The 19,033-nt window shown below is 56.5% G+C and overlaps 1 protein-coding gene across 1 annotated transcript in view; it reads left to right on the top strand.

The window, feature by feature from the left end:
• The first annotated feature begins 15,363 nt into the window (after nt 1-15,363).
• Nucleotides 15,364-19,033, top strand: part of IGSF21 (immunoglobin superfamily member 21) — a 200,521-nt gene continuing 196,851 nt past the window's right edge. The window contains exon 1 of the mRNA XM_084875253.1: nt 15,364-15,828. Coding sequence (XP_084731379.1) covers nt 15,759-15,828 — 70 coding nt within the window. The 5' untranslated portion in view covers nt 15,364-15,758. The remainder of the gene's footprint in view (nt 15,829-19,033) is intronic.

Genomic DNA, 19,033 nt, shown 5'->3' with positions numbered 1-19,033 from the left:
CCCGGGTTTCGGGCTCAATCCCCTGTAGGAAGCGTGCAGGAGGCAGGCAATTGATGTTTCACACTCACATTGATGTTTCTCTCTCTCTCCCTCTCCCTTTCTCTCTCTCTCTAAAAATCAATTTTAAAAATCTTTAAAAAGAAAGAATTGGGATCAGGATTCCTGGCCTGGCTTGGCTGAGTCCTCTGGCTCAGGCTGTCTCCCAGGTTGCCATGGGCCAAGCCTGCGGCCGTGTCAAACTCAGCTGGAAGGGGATCCCAGGACCTCTCCCAAGCTCACTCCTGCAGTGGCCGGAAGGCCCTGTCCCTCAGGGCCTGTAGGACTGAGACCTCAGCCCCCCATGAGCTGTCATTGCTGCTGTCCTTCCTTAGGTCCACACAGGTGGACCTCTCCACAGAGCAGCTCACGGTCTGGCAGCTGGCTTCATTGAAGCGAGCAGGGGAGGGCCACAGCGCATGCCAGCGCCACGGACGTCTCAGCCTCTTGGAATCTCATCTCAGAAGGGATGTCCCATCGCGTTTGCCTAATCTGTTCACTAGAAGCCAGTCACTAGGTCCGGCCCACACTCCAGGTGAGGTCACACAGGTTCGAACCCCAATCCTCATGGGGGCCGTGTAAGAAATTGCCTCCCGCCGAAATCGATTTGGCTCAATAGATAGAGCGTTGGCCTGCGGACTGAAAGGTCCCAGGTTCGATTCCAGTCCAGGGCATGTACCTTGGTTGCGGGCACATCCCCAGTAGGGGTTGTGCAAGAGGCAGCTGGTCAATGATTCTCTCTCATCGATGTTTCTAACTCTCTATCCCTCTCTCTTCCTCTCTGTAAAAAAATCAATAAAAATATATTTAAAAATAAAATAAAATAAAAAAGAAAGAAATTGCCTCCCACACCTAGATTGAGGGCTGCCTCTGCCTGCATCCCCAGCACCCAGAACAATGCCTGCAGGACACCTGGCCCCGGGTTAGACAGGGCCCTGGGGCAGGGGCTGGATGGGAAGGGCCTCCTCCGCCCTCTCTCTTTCTCTGAACGCCCAGATAAGGTTTTTCAGCCCAGAGTCCAGAATAATCCCCTCGTAGAGCCTCTCCCCCCAGAGCAGCCTCTGGCTGCATCTCGAGCTCTACTCTGACCTCCCGTTCCTGAGGAAGGCAAATTCCACCCAGAAGGAGATGTGTGAAAATTGGATTTGCTGGCAGGGTCAGGGCTTCATCCCAGCTGTCACCTGCCTTTGAAACAGAGGCTTCTCCAAATGATGCCTCTCACTCTGGGCCCTCCCCACTGCAATCTGAGCCGGCCAGCCTCCCCCGGTCCCTTCCCGGCAGTTTCTGCGGCCACCACCCTGGCCCGGGCCACCTCCATCTCTTTCTTGGCCCCTGCAGCCCCTTGACTGGTGCCATCTCTCCACCAGGACCCTCCTTTCCATTTCTCACTCAGCAGCCAGGGAGTCTTTCACAAACACAAATCAGATCGCATCCTTCTGCCCAGAGCTTTCCAATGGCTTCCTGTCACTCTGGAAAGAAAACCCAACTCCGGTGGTGGGGGTGGGGTGTACTGCTACTTCTCCAAGCTCAGTTCCTAAAACTCGCCCCAGGCTCTGTCTGCCGGTTCCTGGAACACCAAGCTCTTCCTCCCTCAAGGCTTTTCTCTGTTCTTCCCTCCGCTCTCGCTCTCCTCTCCGCAGTGCAGGCTCCCTCTGATCCTTCTTCCCCAGTTTAATTGCCACCTCTTCGGGGAAGCCTTCCCTGATTGCACTGTGCTCTCATTATCACTGTTCACATCATCTTGTTTATTTATGTCCTGGTACGGACTGCAACCGCTAATCATTTTGGTTTAGTTGTTACCTCATTATTGTCTGTCTTGCCCACGACAGTCACAGCTTTATCCCCGGGTGCCACATGAGATGGGACAAATAAAATCCCCCCTTTGGAGGATTGCAGCGGCCGTCCCAACCTCCCTTTAGGCCACCAGGCTCCCCTTCTCCGGTCCACGCTGCATGCAGCTGCAGAGGCATCGAGGTGAAAGCACAGCACTGAGCATGCCTCTCCCATCTCAGGAGCCCCGGCCGCCCAACAAGGTCAAGGACAATGGGCTCAGGTCCAAAGCTGGGGCCAGCCAGTCATTTTCCAGCGTCCCCGCCCATGTCCTCTGTGCTCCACACCGGAACCCTGGTTCTTTCCCTGGACATGCACTGACCTCTCCTACCTCTGCACTTAGGCTGGCTCCACCTCCCCCCCCTCCCCCCCCATACACCTAGCAAGCCTTTTTCTCCTCAGGAAGCAGAGGTGCACGTTCAGCTTAGCTCGGGTGACCTCCCCCAGGACAACAACCCTGGCCACCGCTGTTGGTCAAGAGGAAAGAACTTGGAATTTGGATTCATGTCAGTCTTCTGCCATTTGCCCATGTGTGACCTTGGGCAAGTTGCCTCGTGTGTCTGAACTTGACCCATGAGAACAGTCCTGGCTGTCAGAGTTGCTGCGTGGAAGCATGGGAAGAGAGAGCTAGGCCCGTGAGGCTGTGAAATGGATGCGAGGCCTTTTCCGGCTTCCTGGAGACGCCTGTTCCCCCTCATGCTTAATTCCCCCTGCAATACCCCTGGGGGGGGGGGACTTGCCTTCCTCTGCCCCTCTGATCTGTGACCCACTCCTGGATAGGACCAAACCCTTTCCGTTCCCTTGCCCTGCTGACCAAGACATTGCCTTGCACCAAGTAGGGTCCACAGAGAGTTCATGAAATGTCCTTGACCTTTCTATCACTCTGGATAGTCTTCCTTTATAGAAAACAGCGACTTGATCCAGTGCGATGCCCATTCATTCATTCATTCATTCACTGAGCTTCCATCATGCCAACAGGAGAGCCAAGGCTCATGCCCCAGTGGGACCTGCTTTCTAGGATTTTGGAATGGCCACCATTCACTTGGTCAGCAAACATCCGCCTGTTACTGCTGTGTGTGTGTGCTGGTCAAGTTAACGTCTCTGGTCTTCCAGCAGTTATTAGCTGTTTCCATGGGCGCCAGGTCCCTTTTCCTGCAGCTTCATGTTTTCTGGGCATTGCTCCTCCACTGTCCACTCTGTGCCTGCTGTGAGGCCACGAGACACAAGACCCACACAGGCAGAGAGCCGTGATATCCACCATGGCCTGCAGCAGCTGGTGAGGGTGTCTCCCGTGTGTGTCTCAGCCTCTGACAGGGCTTACCACCTTCACAGGTAGCCGGGGGGCCTTGTGACCCATAAGGCCTCCTTTCTTAAAGGGGAACGACCATGCGATCTAGCAATCCCACTGCTGGGTAAATACCCACAAGAACTGGCAATGGAGTCTTTAGGGATATGTGCGCCCCCAGCTTCACGGCAGCCCTGTTCACAACAGCCAAAAGTGGACGCAGCCCCACGTGCCCATCAAAGGGTGAGTGAGTAATAAAGCATGTGGTCCATCTGTACAAGGAAAAAGTATTCAGCTTAAGAAAGAGAGAAAATTGTGACACGCTCTACACAATGGGTGAGCCTCGAGGACGTTACGCTAAGTGACGTGAGACAGCCACCAATAGACAGCTCCTGCGGGAGTCCACTGGTGGGGGTAACTTAGGCTCAGGATCGTTCCATTCACAGAGACAGAGCAGGTGGTCGTGGCCAGGGGCTGCGGGAGGGAGATGGGAAGTTGTTCTTTAAAGGTGTGGTGTTTCAGATTTGCAAGACGAGGAAGGTCCGGAGGTCAGCCGCACATCAGCGTGGATATACTTAGTGCAACTGAACTGTACACTTGACAATGGTTAAGGTAGTTCATTTTATTTCAGCTTACTTTACCGAGAGAGAAAGAGAGAGAGAGAGAGAGAGAAAGAGAGAGAGCGCGCCAGAGTGGGGATGTAAACCTTGCTTGCTGGCGCTCCTTCACGGGGCTGACGAAGGCAGCTGCTCCCAGCTCTCCTGAAAGCAGGAATGAGTCAGAAAGGAAACAAAGAGAGAAGCATCAAACTGGAGAGAACAGGTTTCTGATCCAACAGCCACCAACCTGCGTCTCCAGATTCGGAGTCCTGGTCCATCCCACTGTGACAGTCGGCCTGGCCAGCCCAAGAGATAAGGACTCTGGAGACAGACCAGACCAGAGTGGGAAATTTTAAAAAGATAAGGTCAGTTGAAACTCGGTGCCTGGAATTCCTCTACAGGGAAACATGCAAACATCCCTCTAGCTAGGAGATTGGCGTCAGCAAAACCCCAACATCCTACACTCCTGTTGGAGACAGAACAGACATCCTGCTTGAGACAGAACAGACAAGTCTGTACAAACCGCCTAGGAACAGCTACGGACGGCCAGTTCTTTGTCCTGAGGGGCCAATCAGGGAAGGACAGACCAGCAGTGGAATGGGGAAAGGAGGTATAAGAGGAGGGACTGCCCCTCATCGGGGCTCTTACCTGGGTGTTTGCCGGCTGCTGCGTCAGCCACGGTTTGAGCCCGGATTCGAATCTGTAATAAATTCTTGCTTGCTTAATCAAATTGGTTTAGGTGGTCCATCTCTTAGGGACTTGCTCCATAACACCCACAGGGGCCGCCCTCTGACCGCCTGGCTGAATGCTTCACTTATAGTCGAGATGTCGAGTAAAGCCAATTGGTTGCTACGAGTCCTTCTTCTCACTGCCGAGGCTCACCTCGCTTGCAGCCCACTGCCTGCCCCAGAGCCTGCCTCTGCGCATGTCCTCCCCTCCCCAATATGCTTGTGGTTCGCCCTTCTGGCACACAGATGTGTGGCCCTGGGTAACTTCCTTGTCCAATCCAGCCTGGCCTCTGGGCCCTTAAACTTGGCCTTTGCCCTTATGGGTTTCACCCCCACTAGATCTCCAAGGTACAGTGAGGGGTTGGGGACATTTCCGCATTAGCTGCTGAGCCCCTTACCCAGGGCCCTGGGAGTCAGAGAGCCCTTTCGGGAAAGGGAGGCAGCAGGCACCAGCCCCTGGACCCCCAACCTCAGGTGACTGAGCCCCTGGACCCCCAACCTCAGGTGACTGAGCCCCTGGACCCTCAACCTCAGGTGACTGAGCCCCTGGACCCTCAACCTCAGGTGACTGAGCCCCTGGACCCTCAACCTCAGGTGACTGAGCCCCTGGACCCCCAACCTCAGGTGACTGAGCCCCTGGGAAGAGCAGCCAGCTTCCCTTCCTGGTCTTCATACGCTGCGATGTGAGCTCCAGAGATGAGAGGCCAGAGCACAGCATTCTTGACCTTCGACCTTAGCCACCAGAGAGCTGTAATTGCTCTACAATCCACTGCCACCTGAACGTGTCCCCACCAAAGCTGGGCCCGTCTCTGTTGGACTCCGGGGCCTGGCGGATGAAAATTGTTCTCTCCCAGCCAGCCCGGTGTGATAAAAGCCAGACCCCGGTTTCAGAGGTGGCAGCGGCCTCACGCACTTCCTTTAGGACCAGGAGCTCGCTGTGCAGCCGGCCTGACCGTGTGCGGCCGCTTTGAGGGCCACACCACGGGACAGGACGACACATCTGGCCCGAGTGCCCGGAGACTCTTATTTCCTGCAGCCACCAGGGAAGGGTTAGCACTGGCCTGCGCTCCGGTGGCCCCCACTCTCCCTCCCCCTTCATCTGCTGGACATCACTCAACCAAGAGGAGTCCCACCTCCCCATAGCTGCTCTGTCCAGTGGGATAACACCTGTACAGCTCCCAGCCGGGGGCAGGAAGTCAACCCGCACTGTTTGCCCGCCTCCCCTCTAGGACGGGCCAGGAAGTGCAGTGGTCAGCAAACTCATTAGTCAACAGAACCAAATATCAACAGCAGGACGATTGAAATTTCTTTTGAGAGCCACATTTTTTAAACTTAAACTTCTTCTAACGCCACGTCTTCAACATATTAATAGACTCGCCCAGGGAGTGGTATTTTGTGGAAGAGCCACACTCAAGGGGCCAAAGAGCCTCGTTTGGCTCACGAGCTGCAGTTTGCCGACCACAGACCTAGAGCATCCATTGCCGAGATGACCAGTGGGCCTGTCTTTCCCTCACCTGCTCCCAGGAAATGGCTGGGGAGGAATGACGATCAGCCTCTCATGGTGGTATGTTACAGTTCTTAGAGCCCATTGCAAATTCTTCATCGAATCTGTTCTTTCGGAAAGCACTGGGAGGCTGACAGGTGAGGCATGATTAACCCTGTTTTATAGATGGAGGTGCCGAGACCCAGAGGAGAAAAGGACCCCACCCAAGGGCATACCGCTGGCAGGTGGAAGAGTTTAGGTGGGAACCCAGATCGTGTGTGTGTGTGTGTGTGTGTGTGTGTGTGTGTGGTGTGTGTGTGTCTTTGTGTGTGTCTCTGTGTGTGTGTGTCTCTGTGTGTGTTTCTGTGTGTGTGTGTGTCTGTGTGTGTGTGTGTGTCTGTGTGTGTGATGTGTGTGTGTATATGTCTCTGTGTGTATCTCTGTTTGTGTGTGGTGTGTGTGTGTGTGTGTGTATGTGTCTCTGTGTGTGTGTGTGTATGTGTCTCTGTGTGTGTGTGTGTGTGTGTGTGTATTTAATTTAGTTCCAGAAAGTTTGCCAAGGCACCACCCTGCTCTTGGGAGCTCCTGGGGGAAGACCCCACGCTGAATGGAACGGGGCCAGAGACCCTGGCATGGTGGCACCCAGCAGAGCGGCTCCCTGGGTGAACTAATTGTCATGCTCCCTCACACTCACACTGAGCCTGCCTTCCAGAGAGACCCTAAAGTGCCTCTGAGCTCCGCGTGCATATTTATATGCCTGCGTGCACGATAAAAATAAACCACTTCACCCACCGCCGAAACGCAGCCACGCGGGGTGTGAAATATGGGGCTTATCGAACCGCCGCGGGGAAAGGCTCTCCGGAGCGGTCCCGTCCCCTGACATTGCACGGGGGCAGCCGGGAGGAGGTGGAATTTAATTACCTCCATAAGTAAGTGCGGACTTGGACGCAGAAGCCAGGAGCGCAGCTGGTCCCCAGGTGCCCAGGATGCCCAGGACAGAGAGCTGGACCTGCCAGGGGAGACCTTAAACCTCACTCCCTGAGAGCCAGCCCATAGGTACTGGGGACTCCCGCCCGCTGCTCTCCTAAACCCAATGACTCACCAGGTACCACTCCCCTTTTAAAGGGCCATGAGCTCACTGTGAAAGGAAGGAGTTGGAAGGCCGCAGTGATCTATCATGTCTTGGGACAAGGACTAGGATGAGCATCTTTGCTGGGTCCATTTAAGGCAGCCCTGGTGAGGAGAGGTATTGTTCTGGAGAAGTGGAGCATCTTTGCTGGCCATTCAAACCTTGCAGTGGTCCCTGGACTCTGTTCTGTTGGCTGATTCTAGATTCAAATTCTGGATTGACCCCTCCATTCTTCTCTTCCTCTCTCCTGCCCTCCCGTCCTCTCTTCTCCGCTTCCTCCATCTCACTGTGCTTCGCCCATCTTATCACCTCGCTAAAACAGTGCTTCACCAATCTTACCACCATACTCTCAGTTCCCTGGGCAAGCACAGAAAAGGCATCTAACATGGACTTCCTGAATTAGTGACAGCTAAAGGGGAGCCTAGGGCATGAGCAGAGGCTAACCAGCTTAAAGGGTGTGCACAGTGCAGGGAAAAGGAGGTGGGAGTGAGGAGGGTGGGAGGGTAGAAGAGAAGGGTGTTCAGGCAGAGGGAACCGCATATGTAAAGACCTAGAGACAAGAGAACTTAGAGAGCTGAGGGGAGGATTGGCGGGGTGGTGTTTATTCACAGGTGAGGGTCAAGGACTTGTGCAGAGGAGAAGACCAATGTACTTATTAGGACCATTTATTTAGGGGCCATTAGTTTTTGGAGCCCTGGCACCTGTGCATATAAGGCTGTCATGCCCCTCCATGGCTGGGCACCTTCCCTGGAGTCTTACAAAGCTTTAATGACTCTTGTGTATTTCCCAAGGCCCACCGAGTCCCTTTCAAGGGATGGATAACTTACAGGGTGGAAGGATTGTCCCTTTGTGCCTCCGAGTGTCCTTCGATTCAAGGGAAATAGCCTCGATTCACCAGCCGCCTCTTTGCAGGGTCACCCTCTTCACAGGGTAAATGGAAAGAAAGACGGGAGGCTGGGCTGGGCAGGAGGGAGGGCGGCAGGAGGCAGGGAGGCAGGGGGGGAGGGAGTTGCAGTTGAGGGGTCAGCAGGATTGCTTCCTTCCCATCAGTGGTTAAGCATAGAAGTTCCAATGATGATCAAGTTCCCTCTGGGGGCTCAGAAGGGACCCATCCGTTCAGAGAGATCGATCGTCACGAGTCACAGAATCTCAGGATGGACATACGTGTCCAGGCCATTTCATTCACTGCAGGTTTTAAGGGTAGTTTTTCTTGCTGTTTTGCCATCCTCAGCATCCGTTGCCTCTCTTGGTTCACAAAGACCCTGCCTAACCTCACCGCTGCACCTCCCTGCACACGCCTGGCCCCAGCCTGCCCGGGCGCCTGCAGTCTCGGCTGCGTGCATTCCTGCAAGGCGTTGCACATACATGGTGCCCCCAAAGTTCTTCTCTACCCCTTAGGCATCCGTCAGAGCTCTAGGTCTCACTTTCTCCAGAAAGCCAGCCCCCCAAGTCCTAGCTTAGCACCAGGGGCAGGGTTTCCGCTTGCTCAGTGGCACAGGAAGGGAGAGATAAGGAGACGAACGTGGTGGTGGATGCATGCCCAGGTGACTTCATCGTTCAGGGGTACGGGGGATCTAGCCCAACCTTTTGCCTCTTACACATGGAAACTCTGAAACCCAGAAAAACAAATTGGCTCCCTGGACTATAAATCAAACAGGGATTTTCTCAAATGTTTCAGGACCTAGAAACTCAAGACAGAAAGCATGCGGACGGAGAGAGGAGGCAATTACCAGCTTTCATGGGATGGTGATTGCAATTAACCAGAGCCCTCCAGTTACAAATCTCTTTACGCTCCCAATTGGATAACTAGTTCGGCTCGCTGGACCTTTCCTCCTTGCTTCCTGGCCTCTCTGAGCCACGGGACCCAGGCCTGAGCAGCATGGCATTGGTGGTGCCGAGGGGCAAAGTAAAATAGACCTAGACTTCCCAGAGCTCACATTACGATCTGGGAAGACAAGACACAAAGGCGAATCGGTTGCAGGGAATATGACATCCCAGTGTAGGGCAGACAATGTGCACCTTAAGCAGTGAGAACTCAGGGAGCTGACTGCCTGGCTTTGGGCCTCACTTCCCTCATCTATAATATCATGGACCCATCACCCAATTGCGGCTCACTTGGGAGCTTTAGGACATACGTTTTGGGACAGCATGCCTCGTCGTTGTGAATATACAAAAGCTTAACAAATCAGTGAAACAGGAAACAGATTCATTTTCCAGAATATAGGCCCTCACACTGGGAAGGTTGTAAAAATGGAACAAATCACACATTAGATGGCGCCACCTGTTGTCTACGGATGGTACTGCAGGGAAAGAGGAGGCTCCGAGGCTGGCCTGGGAAGATCCAGGGTCTGACTTGACAACGGTGGAGGCAAGAGCCCAAAGCCAGAAGTAGACTGACTAATGCCGTAAAATGCCATGGAGGTAAGTGCATTTCTGATCCCATTTGCATTAACCTTTTACGCTGGTTCATGGTGACGGCCAACGACTGTTGAGTCCCTTGAGATCCTGACCCCGGAGTTTATCCACCCCTCTCCACTGCAGAGTGCAGGAAGCTGAGGATGAAGAGAAGGACCCACCGCATGGGGTAGCTACATCATTGTATGGCTGCCTCAGTAGGTGATGTTTGTTACAGCTAATGCTCACTGCTATAACAAACATCACCCACTGAGGCAATGTTCTCCTTTACACCATTGAAAGCGTTGCCTTACTTAATCAGCACAACCATTTGATGAGGTTGGTACACCCCCCCCCCATCCCCATTTCATAGGTGAGGAAATCAAATGCAGAGGGAGATGAAATAGTTTTATCAAATTTTTACAGCAAGTCCTTATTCCCCCCATCCCTCCCTTTCTCCCTTCCTTCCATCCAACAGTCCTTTTCTGGAGTGTCGAAGCTGAGACGTTGGTCTAGGCAGCCAACGTTAGCGCCCATGCTTTCAGACACTGCGCTCGACTTCCTCTGTTGGCACTTTCTAACCATGGCTAATACCTGTTAGTTCAGGTCTCTTATACTTACTAAATTCAATGATACAGAAAAAAGCACAAATCTTGTTGATGTTTTCCAATCTCGACTCACTCATCCACTCCTCCATTGTGTGCTCCTCCACCATCAAACTTTTCTCCATTTGTCTACACACCCACCCAGAGCATCACCCACTCACCCATCCACCCACCCTTCTTTCCATCTGTCCTTCCACCCACTCACCACCCACCCATCCATTCATCCATGTATTCATCCAATAACTCTCACATCACCTATTCATTCATTCATTCATTCATTCATCTAGTTATTTTTTCTACCCATCTTCTATCCATCCATCCATCCATTTTCTTGAGCACCTACCACTTTCTAGGCACAAGTAATGCAGAGATGAGTTAGCTGTGGTCTTTATCCTCATTCTAGAGGTCTAGTGCATGAAATTCGTGCACTCTGGAGGGGAGGGTCCCTCACCCTAGCCTGCACCCCTCTCACAGCCCAGAACCCCCAGAGGTTCTTAATGCTGCCACAAAGGCAGGAAAGGCTCCTGCTACCGCTGTTCCATTCACCAGCCACGAGCACAGCTTCTGGCTGAGTAGCACTCCCCCTGTGGAAGGACACTGACCCCCAGAAGGCAGCTTCTGCACTGAGTTTCTACCCCCTGGTGGTCAGTGTGCATCACAGCGACCGGTTGTTCAGCCATTTGGTTGATTTGCATATTAGCCTTTTATTATATAGGATTGCTCAGACTCAGAAATATTAATACATAAAAGTAAAGTGACCTTCAGCAAGGGGCTTTGCCTTAATGCCCTTCTGCTTCTTTGTATATTTGGGGAAGTTGGAAACAGAACCTACCTCATAGAGTCATACATGGAAATTAAGGAATTAATACAAGCAAAGCACTTAGAACAGAGCCTGGTCCATAGTAAATGCTCAATTAACACCAGCAATTGGCAGTGGTTGTTATTGTTACGATTACTACTGTTACTATGGCCATCCAGGAAGAGATCAGACCTGTCCAGGGCAGAAGCACCTCCCACCCATCTTGTGGTCTACAGAACTCTTGCTCATGAGATGCTAGCAGGTATTTATGCAAAGAGGTTCTGCAGCCAAGTCAGTTTGGGTTTCAAGTAAACAAAACTGGAAAACTGTAGCATTTCTCATAGCCTTTAACATGCTTACGTGAACCGTAAATCTCCAGGAAGTGGGATATGGCCTAACATGCAGCATTTCTCAAATGGACTTAACCAGGGAACCCTCTTTCAAGAAATGGGCTTCCTGACTCTGACTCCTTCATATGATCCAGCGCCTTTCTCTGTGTCTGTGATGCCGAGGCCCAGTCAGCCTCTCATAGCTCCAGATCCAGCCCCCACCCCCACCCCGGGAAAATCCGCTGGGGTGTTTCTGTGAAAAGATGAGCCGGGGCTGGAGTTTGAGAGCCCAGATGGGATTGAGGTCCATTAAGGACACGTTTGGACTTAATTCCAAGTGACCGACTCTGTATCGATTTGGGTCACTGGTGTTAAGGCATCACTTTCGCTTGTGTTTAATTTAAACAAATAGTAAAAGACTCCATCCTGTCTGGTATGTGATCTGGTGGATGTTTAATTCCCTGCACTGAGAGGCAGAGGGCAAGGTAGCAAGGAGCCAGAGGACTGCGTGAGTAAGTGTGTGTATATAAGAGGAGGGGAGGGACGGGGGGAGAGGGGGATGGGGGGGGAGGGAGGGGGTGGTGATGGTGGAAAGAGAATGAGAATATTCTCATGAATAGATCTTTGAGGCAGACCCAGAATCCAGTATTCCTCTACCACAGCCACTTGGCACAATTCTTTTCTTTTCTCTGAGACTTGGTTTACTTATCTGTAAATTCGGCATAAATAAAGCTGCCACAGAGGGCTCTTATGATGATTAAATGAGATCAGAGAGGTGGATCACACTGAGCTTAGGAAAGTTTTAAAAATCCCATTTCTCATAGAAATATTGGCTTCGTGAGCCTGTGTATGTGTGCGCACACACACGTCATGTGTGAATGTGTGTACTTTAGCCAGGATGAACACTCAAGAGTTCCGGCTCTGGACTCTTCCTGGGTACAGATCTGGTTCTGTTGCTGTGTGGCACTGGGCACGTTGCTTAGCCTCTCTGTGCTTTAGTTTTCTCATCTGTAAAATAAGAATAATGGTAGTCCAGCCTCACAGGCTACTGTGAATATTCAGTGAGTGCCCAGCAAAGGAGAAGCACTTTCATAAATGCTTGCTACTCTCAGCGCCATTATCAAACCTCCCAGGGGGTCTTTCCCCCAACCCTGGGAGCCCACACCTTTGGAAACCAGGCTGTGATCAATAATAATATAACATATCTCGCCCCTCTCCTGGGAACAAACAAACTAGAGGTCACAGAGGACCCCTTTGACCTCTGGGGGTGTATCCTAGGGTCAGGAGGAAAGAGATTTGTTTTGTGCTGTAGCGCCCTCTGTTGGGAGAGCCTAGCTCAGCACCATGGACAGAGGGAGGCTGAGGACAGACCTTCCCACTTTGGCCCCTGGGAGGTCCAGGGCACCTCCCTGCTCAGCCATGGCACAAGGAGGAGGCATGCGCCATCCTGACTCACAGGTCTGAGTGCCAGGACTGCCAGTGGAGATCATGCTGCTGGCGGCCCATCCATTAGGAGACAGGAGCCAAGGGGTGTTCAGCAAATTAAAAGCCTGTGGCTGCCCTGGGTGACTTTCCTCTTGGCTAAATCACCCCGTGCCCTCTGCTAACCGGGCTCTTGGTGCTTCATGTATGCCTGTCTCTGGGGCAGAAGAAAGGTCTCAGAAGCCGTGTTTTATAAAACAGGAGCTGGATGCACGGGGTCCCCCGAGAGAGGGTGTACGAAGGTGGTGGTATTACTGAGCACGCAACCCAGGGGGAGGGCGTCAGTTCTCTGAGAAGGTTCCTGCCACAGGAGGCCCGCCAACACCTGCCAAGTGGCAGCCTCGCACAAGAGCTGAGAATGCAGTGCCCTGCCTTCATCCATCCACCCATCCAACACGGATTTCTCAATGGCCTACTGTGTGCCAGGACCTGGCTAAGAGGAGCAATAATTCTCATACAGGTTGAGATTACAAGAGCGTGGGAATGATTCGGAAGTCCTGGGGCTGAAGGGCCCACCACTACTCCCCTCCTGGTGTAATCCTTGGCCCTAAGAGCACCCCACCCACTCCCCTTGGCTGTCGGGCCTCCTTCCCTCCGTGTTAGCCTCTTGCTAGATGTCGCTCAGAGCTGCCACAATGGAGGCATCTCTAGCCTCTTCCTGCTGCTCTCTGGGGATGTTTTCCCCGCTGGAGGGACCCATGGGTGAGCGGGGAGCTGGAATCCCACCTGAGCCCTGGCTCCCTCTCTAATGGCTGGACTGCAGTGAGTACAGACAGGAGCCCTCACCTGTTCAGGGTTCAGCTGATGAACTCAGACCAACCTGCCAACACGAGGGTCCTGACACTGCTCCCCAGGCAGGAACGGCCTTCCACAGAGAGCTTGGCACCCAGGATGGAGGTGGGTTCTGGTGGCATTTTCCTTGGCCAGAGCTGAGGTTGGGGAGGGGCGCGGAAGGCAATCAGAGACTTGGCATAATTGGACCAGCCCAAAGAAGCGGGGGTTGGGGAGTGGAGAAGTGACTTAAGCTGGCCCCCAGCAACTTGGGAAAGGAGAGACCTGGGAGGGGGTGGGTGAGCAGGAGGGAAGAACAGCCAGCCAAAGTGAAAAGAAAGGACCCAAGACGTATTCAAGCCAGAACCAGCCCCATCAGCCTGGCAGCCAATTAGTCTGATTCAAAAAAAATAAAAAATCCTCGTAGGGACAAACTGTAATCAAACACCTATTTATAAGGGTTTATTATGATCATTATTATTATTTTACTGAGAGGATCATTCTAAAGCCTGTCAGGTGAACGTTTGCTTCCAGGTCTTCATAAATGCAAATCGCGCCTTCTCCGGGCTGGGGCCCTGGTGGGGGGGAGCGGGGAGGGGGGAGGGGGGGCGGGGCTGCAGCAGGCTGCCTTGGGGAGCCTGTGGTGAGGCTGGGAGAGGGTGGAGGGAGGAGGCAGGTCCCTGCCAGGGGGCATCTCTGCACAGGGCTCCCCAACAGGCTTAGCAGCCACCCACTGCTCACTGCCCTCCCTCAAAGGGCTGCTGGTGCAGCTGGCTGTGTACCCATTGGCCAGCTGGGTAAGTAGTGTAGAAGTCCATGAGGCAAGGGGACAGAGCTGGGGGAGCTGGGGATTCTCTGTGCAGTGCTGTAGAGAGCATGCTGGGTCCGGAACTGGAGACCTGCATTCTGAGCTCAGGCCTGGCCAGTCATACTGACCTGGCTGTGCCCCAGCTGGCCTTCTCCAGGGATGACATGCACTGAGTTGCCCCATCCAACCTCACCCCCAGCTCACCCTGAGGGCTCTCCCTCCTAGGAGACCCCAAGGCCCACAGCCAGGCCCCAAGCTCCATGGTGTGTGTGTGTGTGTGCAGGGGGGGGGGGAGGTAAAGGCTAAGATACAAGCCCCACGGTCCACTCCTCAGGCCTGGGGTGAAAGGGGGCATCAGATCCGCTAACAAAGTGAAAACCTAGCCTCTGCCAAGAGGAAACAGCCGGTTCCTTACCCATTCCCGGCTGGATACAAGCCTGTGGCTGTTCCAGGAAGAAGGGACAAAACACCCCGTTTCCCCGTTCCTGGGGGAGGGCACCCCTGATTTGGGAAGTTTCAGAACACTTGTGCCCCTGGTCCTTCCCACTCAAGGCATTACTACCAGTAAGGGGCAAGGCCGGGTCTGGGGCCACACCCTGCCTGCTCTGCCCGCTGTGGAGGCATCCCTCTAGGAGGCCGGGAGGCTGCCTCCCCATCAGTGTGTGTGTGTGTGGGGGGGGGGGGGGGCAGTGCGGGGAGCAGGGGAATCCCAGGGATGGAACTAGGTGGAGGGGGGTCAGCTGGAGCTTGGCTTCTGGAGGGCAGGAGCCTAGGTCAGCTGGGCGATGGTTGTGAAGACAAGGGTTTCCAGGGAGGTGTGAGTGGGGGGGGGGTGTCCTCGGAGGTAGGGGTGGGGGGAGATGACAGGGAGGAAAGAAAGGAAGGAGGGTGCGGGGAGGGAGGGAACTCTCCTTCTCCCTGCAATAAATCGGCTTAGCGGAGAGAACCGAACAGCCCAGAAAGGATTAAAGAAAAGTCTGTATAATACAGCGGAGAGCGCGGCGAGGGGAGGGAGGGTGGGAGGGGAGGGCGGGGGGCGGGGAGAGAGGGGAGGGACAGAGGGAGGGCGCTGGGAGGGGGGCGCTCGCGCAGCCGGGAGAGGCGAGTGCGAGGCAGCGAGAGCGCAATTTGGCTCCAAACTCCAGCGCCGCCGCGGACCCGGAGCCCGGCGCTGGCGGTGCCGCTCGCAGCCGCGGAGCCGGAAGCCGGCAGCTGCGCGCCCGGAGGACACCCGGAGCCCGGAGCCCGGAGCCCGGAGCCCGAGGGTCGCGGCGCCCGGCGGAGCCCGAGCCCAGTCCAGCCCGGCGCCCGGGCAGCCGGGCCGCGGCGGCATGGGGGCGCCCCCGCGGCGCCCTGCGCTGTCCCCCGCCGTCTCGGCCGGCGGCCCGAGGCAGGAGCTCGCCTGAGCCCATGGCGAGGGGACCTGCCTCCGCCTTCGTCGCCGCCGCCGCCCCGCCAGCGCCGCCCGCCCCCGGGCACCATGCGAGCCGCCCCGAGCCTCCGCGGCTGCGGCTGCCTGCTGCTCGCCGCGACCCTCCACCTGGCGCGCGGTGAGTGCGGGCCCGCGGGGCCGGGCAGCAGCCGGGGGCTGGGGCCGCCGCCGGGGAGGGGCGCGGGCGGGGGTGCTCCGGGAGGCTCGGGTCCGAGCGCGGGTCCTGGCGTGGGGATCTGCGGAGCTGGTCGGCTCAGCGAGGGAGGCGGGGAGACTGTCTCCCGGGGGAGAGCGCTCTGGGCTCTGGGTCTGTGCCAGTGTGTGTGTGTGTGCATGTGTGTGCGTGTCTCTGTGTGCGTGTGTGTGTGTGTGTGTGCATGTGTGTGTGTGCGCGCGCGCGCGATCGTGCCTTTGTTGCGCCCGGGTGTGAGGGTGCCGGGGTGTGAGGGTGCCGGGTAGAAGCTGCGTGTGAAGAGGGTGCGGGAGCGCGTTGAGAGATGCGAATGTGTGTGCGGGTGCGGGCGTGAGCGTGTCTGGAGGGGTGCAGAGTGTCTGTGTCAGTTACGCGGGGAAGGTGTGTGTGTGTGTGTGTGTGTGTGTGTGTGTGTGTGAGAGAGAGAGAGAGAGAGAGAGAGAGAGAGAGAGAGAGGGAGAGAGGGAGCCAGAGTGCTTGGGGCTCAGGGGGTGTCAGCCCCTCCGTGAGGGTGTGAAGTGTGTGAGCTCGTGCCGCTGTCTGTGTGAGCGTGGTGAAGGGTGGGTGCGTGTGCGAGGTGTGGCATTCCACGCGTGCCCCAAGCGTGCGGGCCCCTGGAGGGGTGTGTGACAGCAGAGGACGGTGTTTCTGGGCGGGGGCCTGCGTGCACAGCAGGTGGGGATGTGACCCTTGGGCAGAGCCTGGAGATGCTGCGAGGGGAGGGGGGTCGCGTTGTGGACCCAGCGTGTGGTTGGGGGGCAGGTGTGGGCGCGTGGGGGTGCGGAGGCTGAGCGGTGGCATGTGTGTCTCCCGCATGGACTGGTCCCAGCCGGAAGGAGGAAGCCTAGCGGGCTCCCCAGAGCTAGCGATCTGAGGTCCGAGGCTCCGCAGCTCCCGGTCCTCCACTGCCAGGGTGCCTCCTGCCCTGGCTACTGGCTGATGGGTCTTACAAGCTGCGGGAGGGGAACCTGCGACTGAGGCACCTTTGGGTCCCGGAGCCAGGCAAGGGCCACCCGCCCAGCTGGAGGGAGGCGGGACCAGGGAGGAGCCCTCGAGGGTCAGAGTCCTGGTCCTGGATCCTCCCTGAGCCTCTGTCAAACCTGGGTGCCCCAAACCAGCCCCTCTGGAGTCACAGCCTGGCTCCACCGTGGAGGGGGCAAAGGGACGGGGGTGCCAAGAAGTAGCCACTGTGGCCGTGGCCAGTAGGGCTCAGCCCCTGACTCAACGGGGTGATGGAGGTTCGGGAGCCTACAGCCCTCTGTGCACGCCTTGCCCTAAGGGGTGGTGCCTAACAGGCTCCTGGAGTGCTTGCCAGGGAGGGGCGCCCCTAAACCCCACCCCCTCTTCTCCGCGGTCCTTGGAGGGCGCGGGTCTGCAGAGGGGAGCCTGATGGTGGCCCTGCTGGCCGGAGGGGGAGAGGCAGGTGGGACCCAGGGGAAGGCAGGCCCTCACTTTGTCCCCCATCCTGGGAGCAATGGACTTTTCAAAGTGGATCAAATTCTGCCCCCAACCTCGGATGCCCCTAGAGAGAGAGGCTGGATGGAGGGGAGGGGTGGGGGTAGGGGTTGCCCCGTTCCTGCGCTTCCTCCACGGAGAGGGCCCGGGGCTTTGTTGAGAGGCACCGGAGCCCTCACCTGGCCACTGCAGGGAGCAGGGCTTGGGGTTGGAGGCAGGAAGTGAGCACCCTTCCCCACCCCCCGCCCCTCACCCCCCAATGCTCAGAACAGAGAGACCCGGCAGGAGAGGGGGATGGCGGCGAGCCATGGGAAAGCTTTGGTGGGAAACCTGCTCCATCAGGACCCCACCCTGCGAGCTCCGGGGGAACCGCGAGCAGCGTTTTCTGGTTACAGAGCCGCGGGCCTCCTGCAGCCCTCTGCCCGCCTCCAAAGCAGGCTGCGGGAGGCGGGCCCAGGACCCGGGGTGAGTGCCTCTGGGCTTGGGGAGCCTGAGCTTGGGGAGCCGGCTGGCCTCTCAGCTCTGCTGCTCAGGGTGAAGGAGAGGCGCAGACCCGGATCGCGCACCGGGAACTTTGTGAGCCTAGGGCGCGGACCGGGGTCCCAGATGGCAGGGGAGCAGCCTGTTCTCCGCAGAGGAGACAAGACTGCCCGTGGGTGGGGTCTCTCCTTCCCGCTTCCAAGTCAGTGCCCGCGAGAGGGCGGGGATACAGTAGGGTCCGCAAGAGATGCAAGAGGCTGGCTTGCCGGAGGAGGGCGCCCTTCCTGGACCAAGAGCCAAGCACCTGGCACTGGTCTCTGCAGGCCCACCTGCCCAGGCTGCCTCTGAAGCATAGAATCTGGAGCAAGAATCATAAACTTGCTTGCTCAGTGCGGGACGGGGGGGTCATACCAGAGGGGGTATTGGCCAATGTGCCCTGGCCTGTTCTGCCCCTGTGGGTTGCAAAGCAAAGGGGTTCCTCTTCAGAGAGGTGGGTTAGAAAGGAGTCCAGGAGTCCTCTGCACAGGCTGGCTGGCTGGGTGGTGGGAAATGCCTGCCACTGCCCCCCCCCCCTTCCCTGGAATCTGACTCCAGGGAAGAAATCCATTCTTCTCAGGTCTCCCCATCACCCAGGGTGCCTGAATGGCGTTTTCAACCGGGCACTTCTGGGAAGGAAGCTCTGCTCTTGGGCCTGCGCAGTGGCCCCCATGGGGGTGGGGGTGGGGGCCCCAGGGGGTGGGGCCCCAGGAGTTGGAAGTGGGGTCCGGAGAATGGCTCTTGGACCTGCCACAGGGGGCTCTGGGAAATTCTTCAGGAAGAGTAGGGGTGGGCAGGCCCAGTTAGGGGGAGCCAGAGGCCCTGCCAGTCCTCTCTGCACCATCACGCATCAGCAGGTGGGTTGGAGGGGGGTGGCTAGCTTGGCTGGGCTGAGGCAGCCGCAGCATTGAGACTGCAGGGCTGTGCTGCTGGAGCTGGCGTGAGGATTTGATATCTTTATCCTCCCTCTCCACCCCCACCCCATGCCCTGACCCGTTGGGGCTGGGCACCGCAGGCTCCTTCTGAGCCCTCGGCAGCTGTGTTAAAGGGCCTGCTCTGGGCAGGCTGCTTCTCCCCTGCTCCCCCAGAATGTCCCGACCCCCAGGCAGCACCTCCACTCCCTTCCCACCCCAGATGCAAACTGGAGCTTTGCCTGAGA

Source organism: Pipistrellus hanaki, assembly GCF_964339955.1.
Source record: "Pipistrellus hanaki genome assembly, chromosome: 2".
Classification (NCBI taxonomy): Eukaryota; Metazoa; Chordata; class Mammalia; order Chiroptera; family Vespertilionidae; genus Pipistrellus; species Pipistrellus hanaki.
The sequence above is the reverse complement of the archived record's forward strand: the minus strand, read 5'-3'. Positions and strand labels throughout refer to the sequence as shown.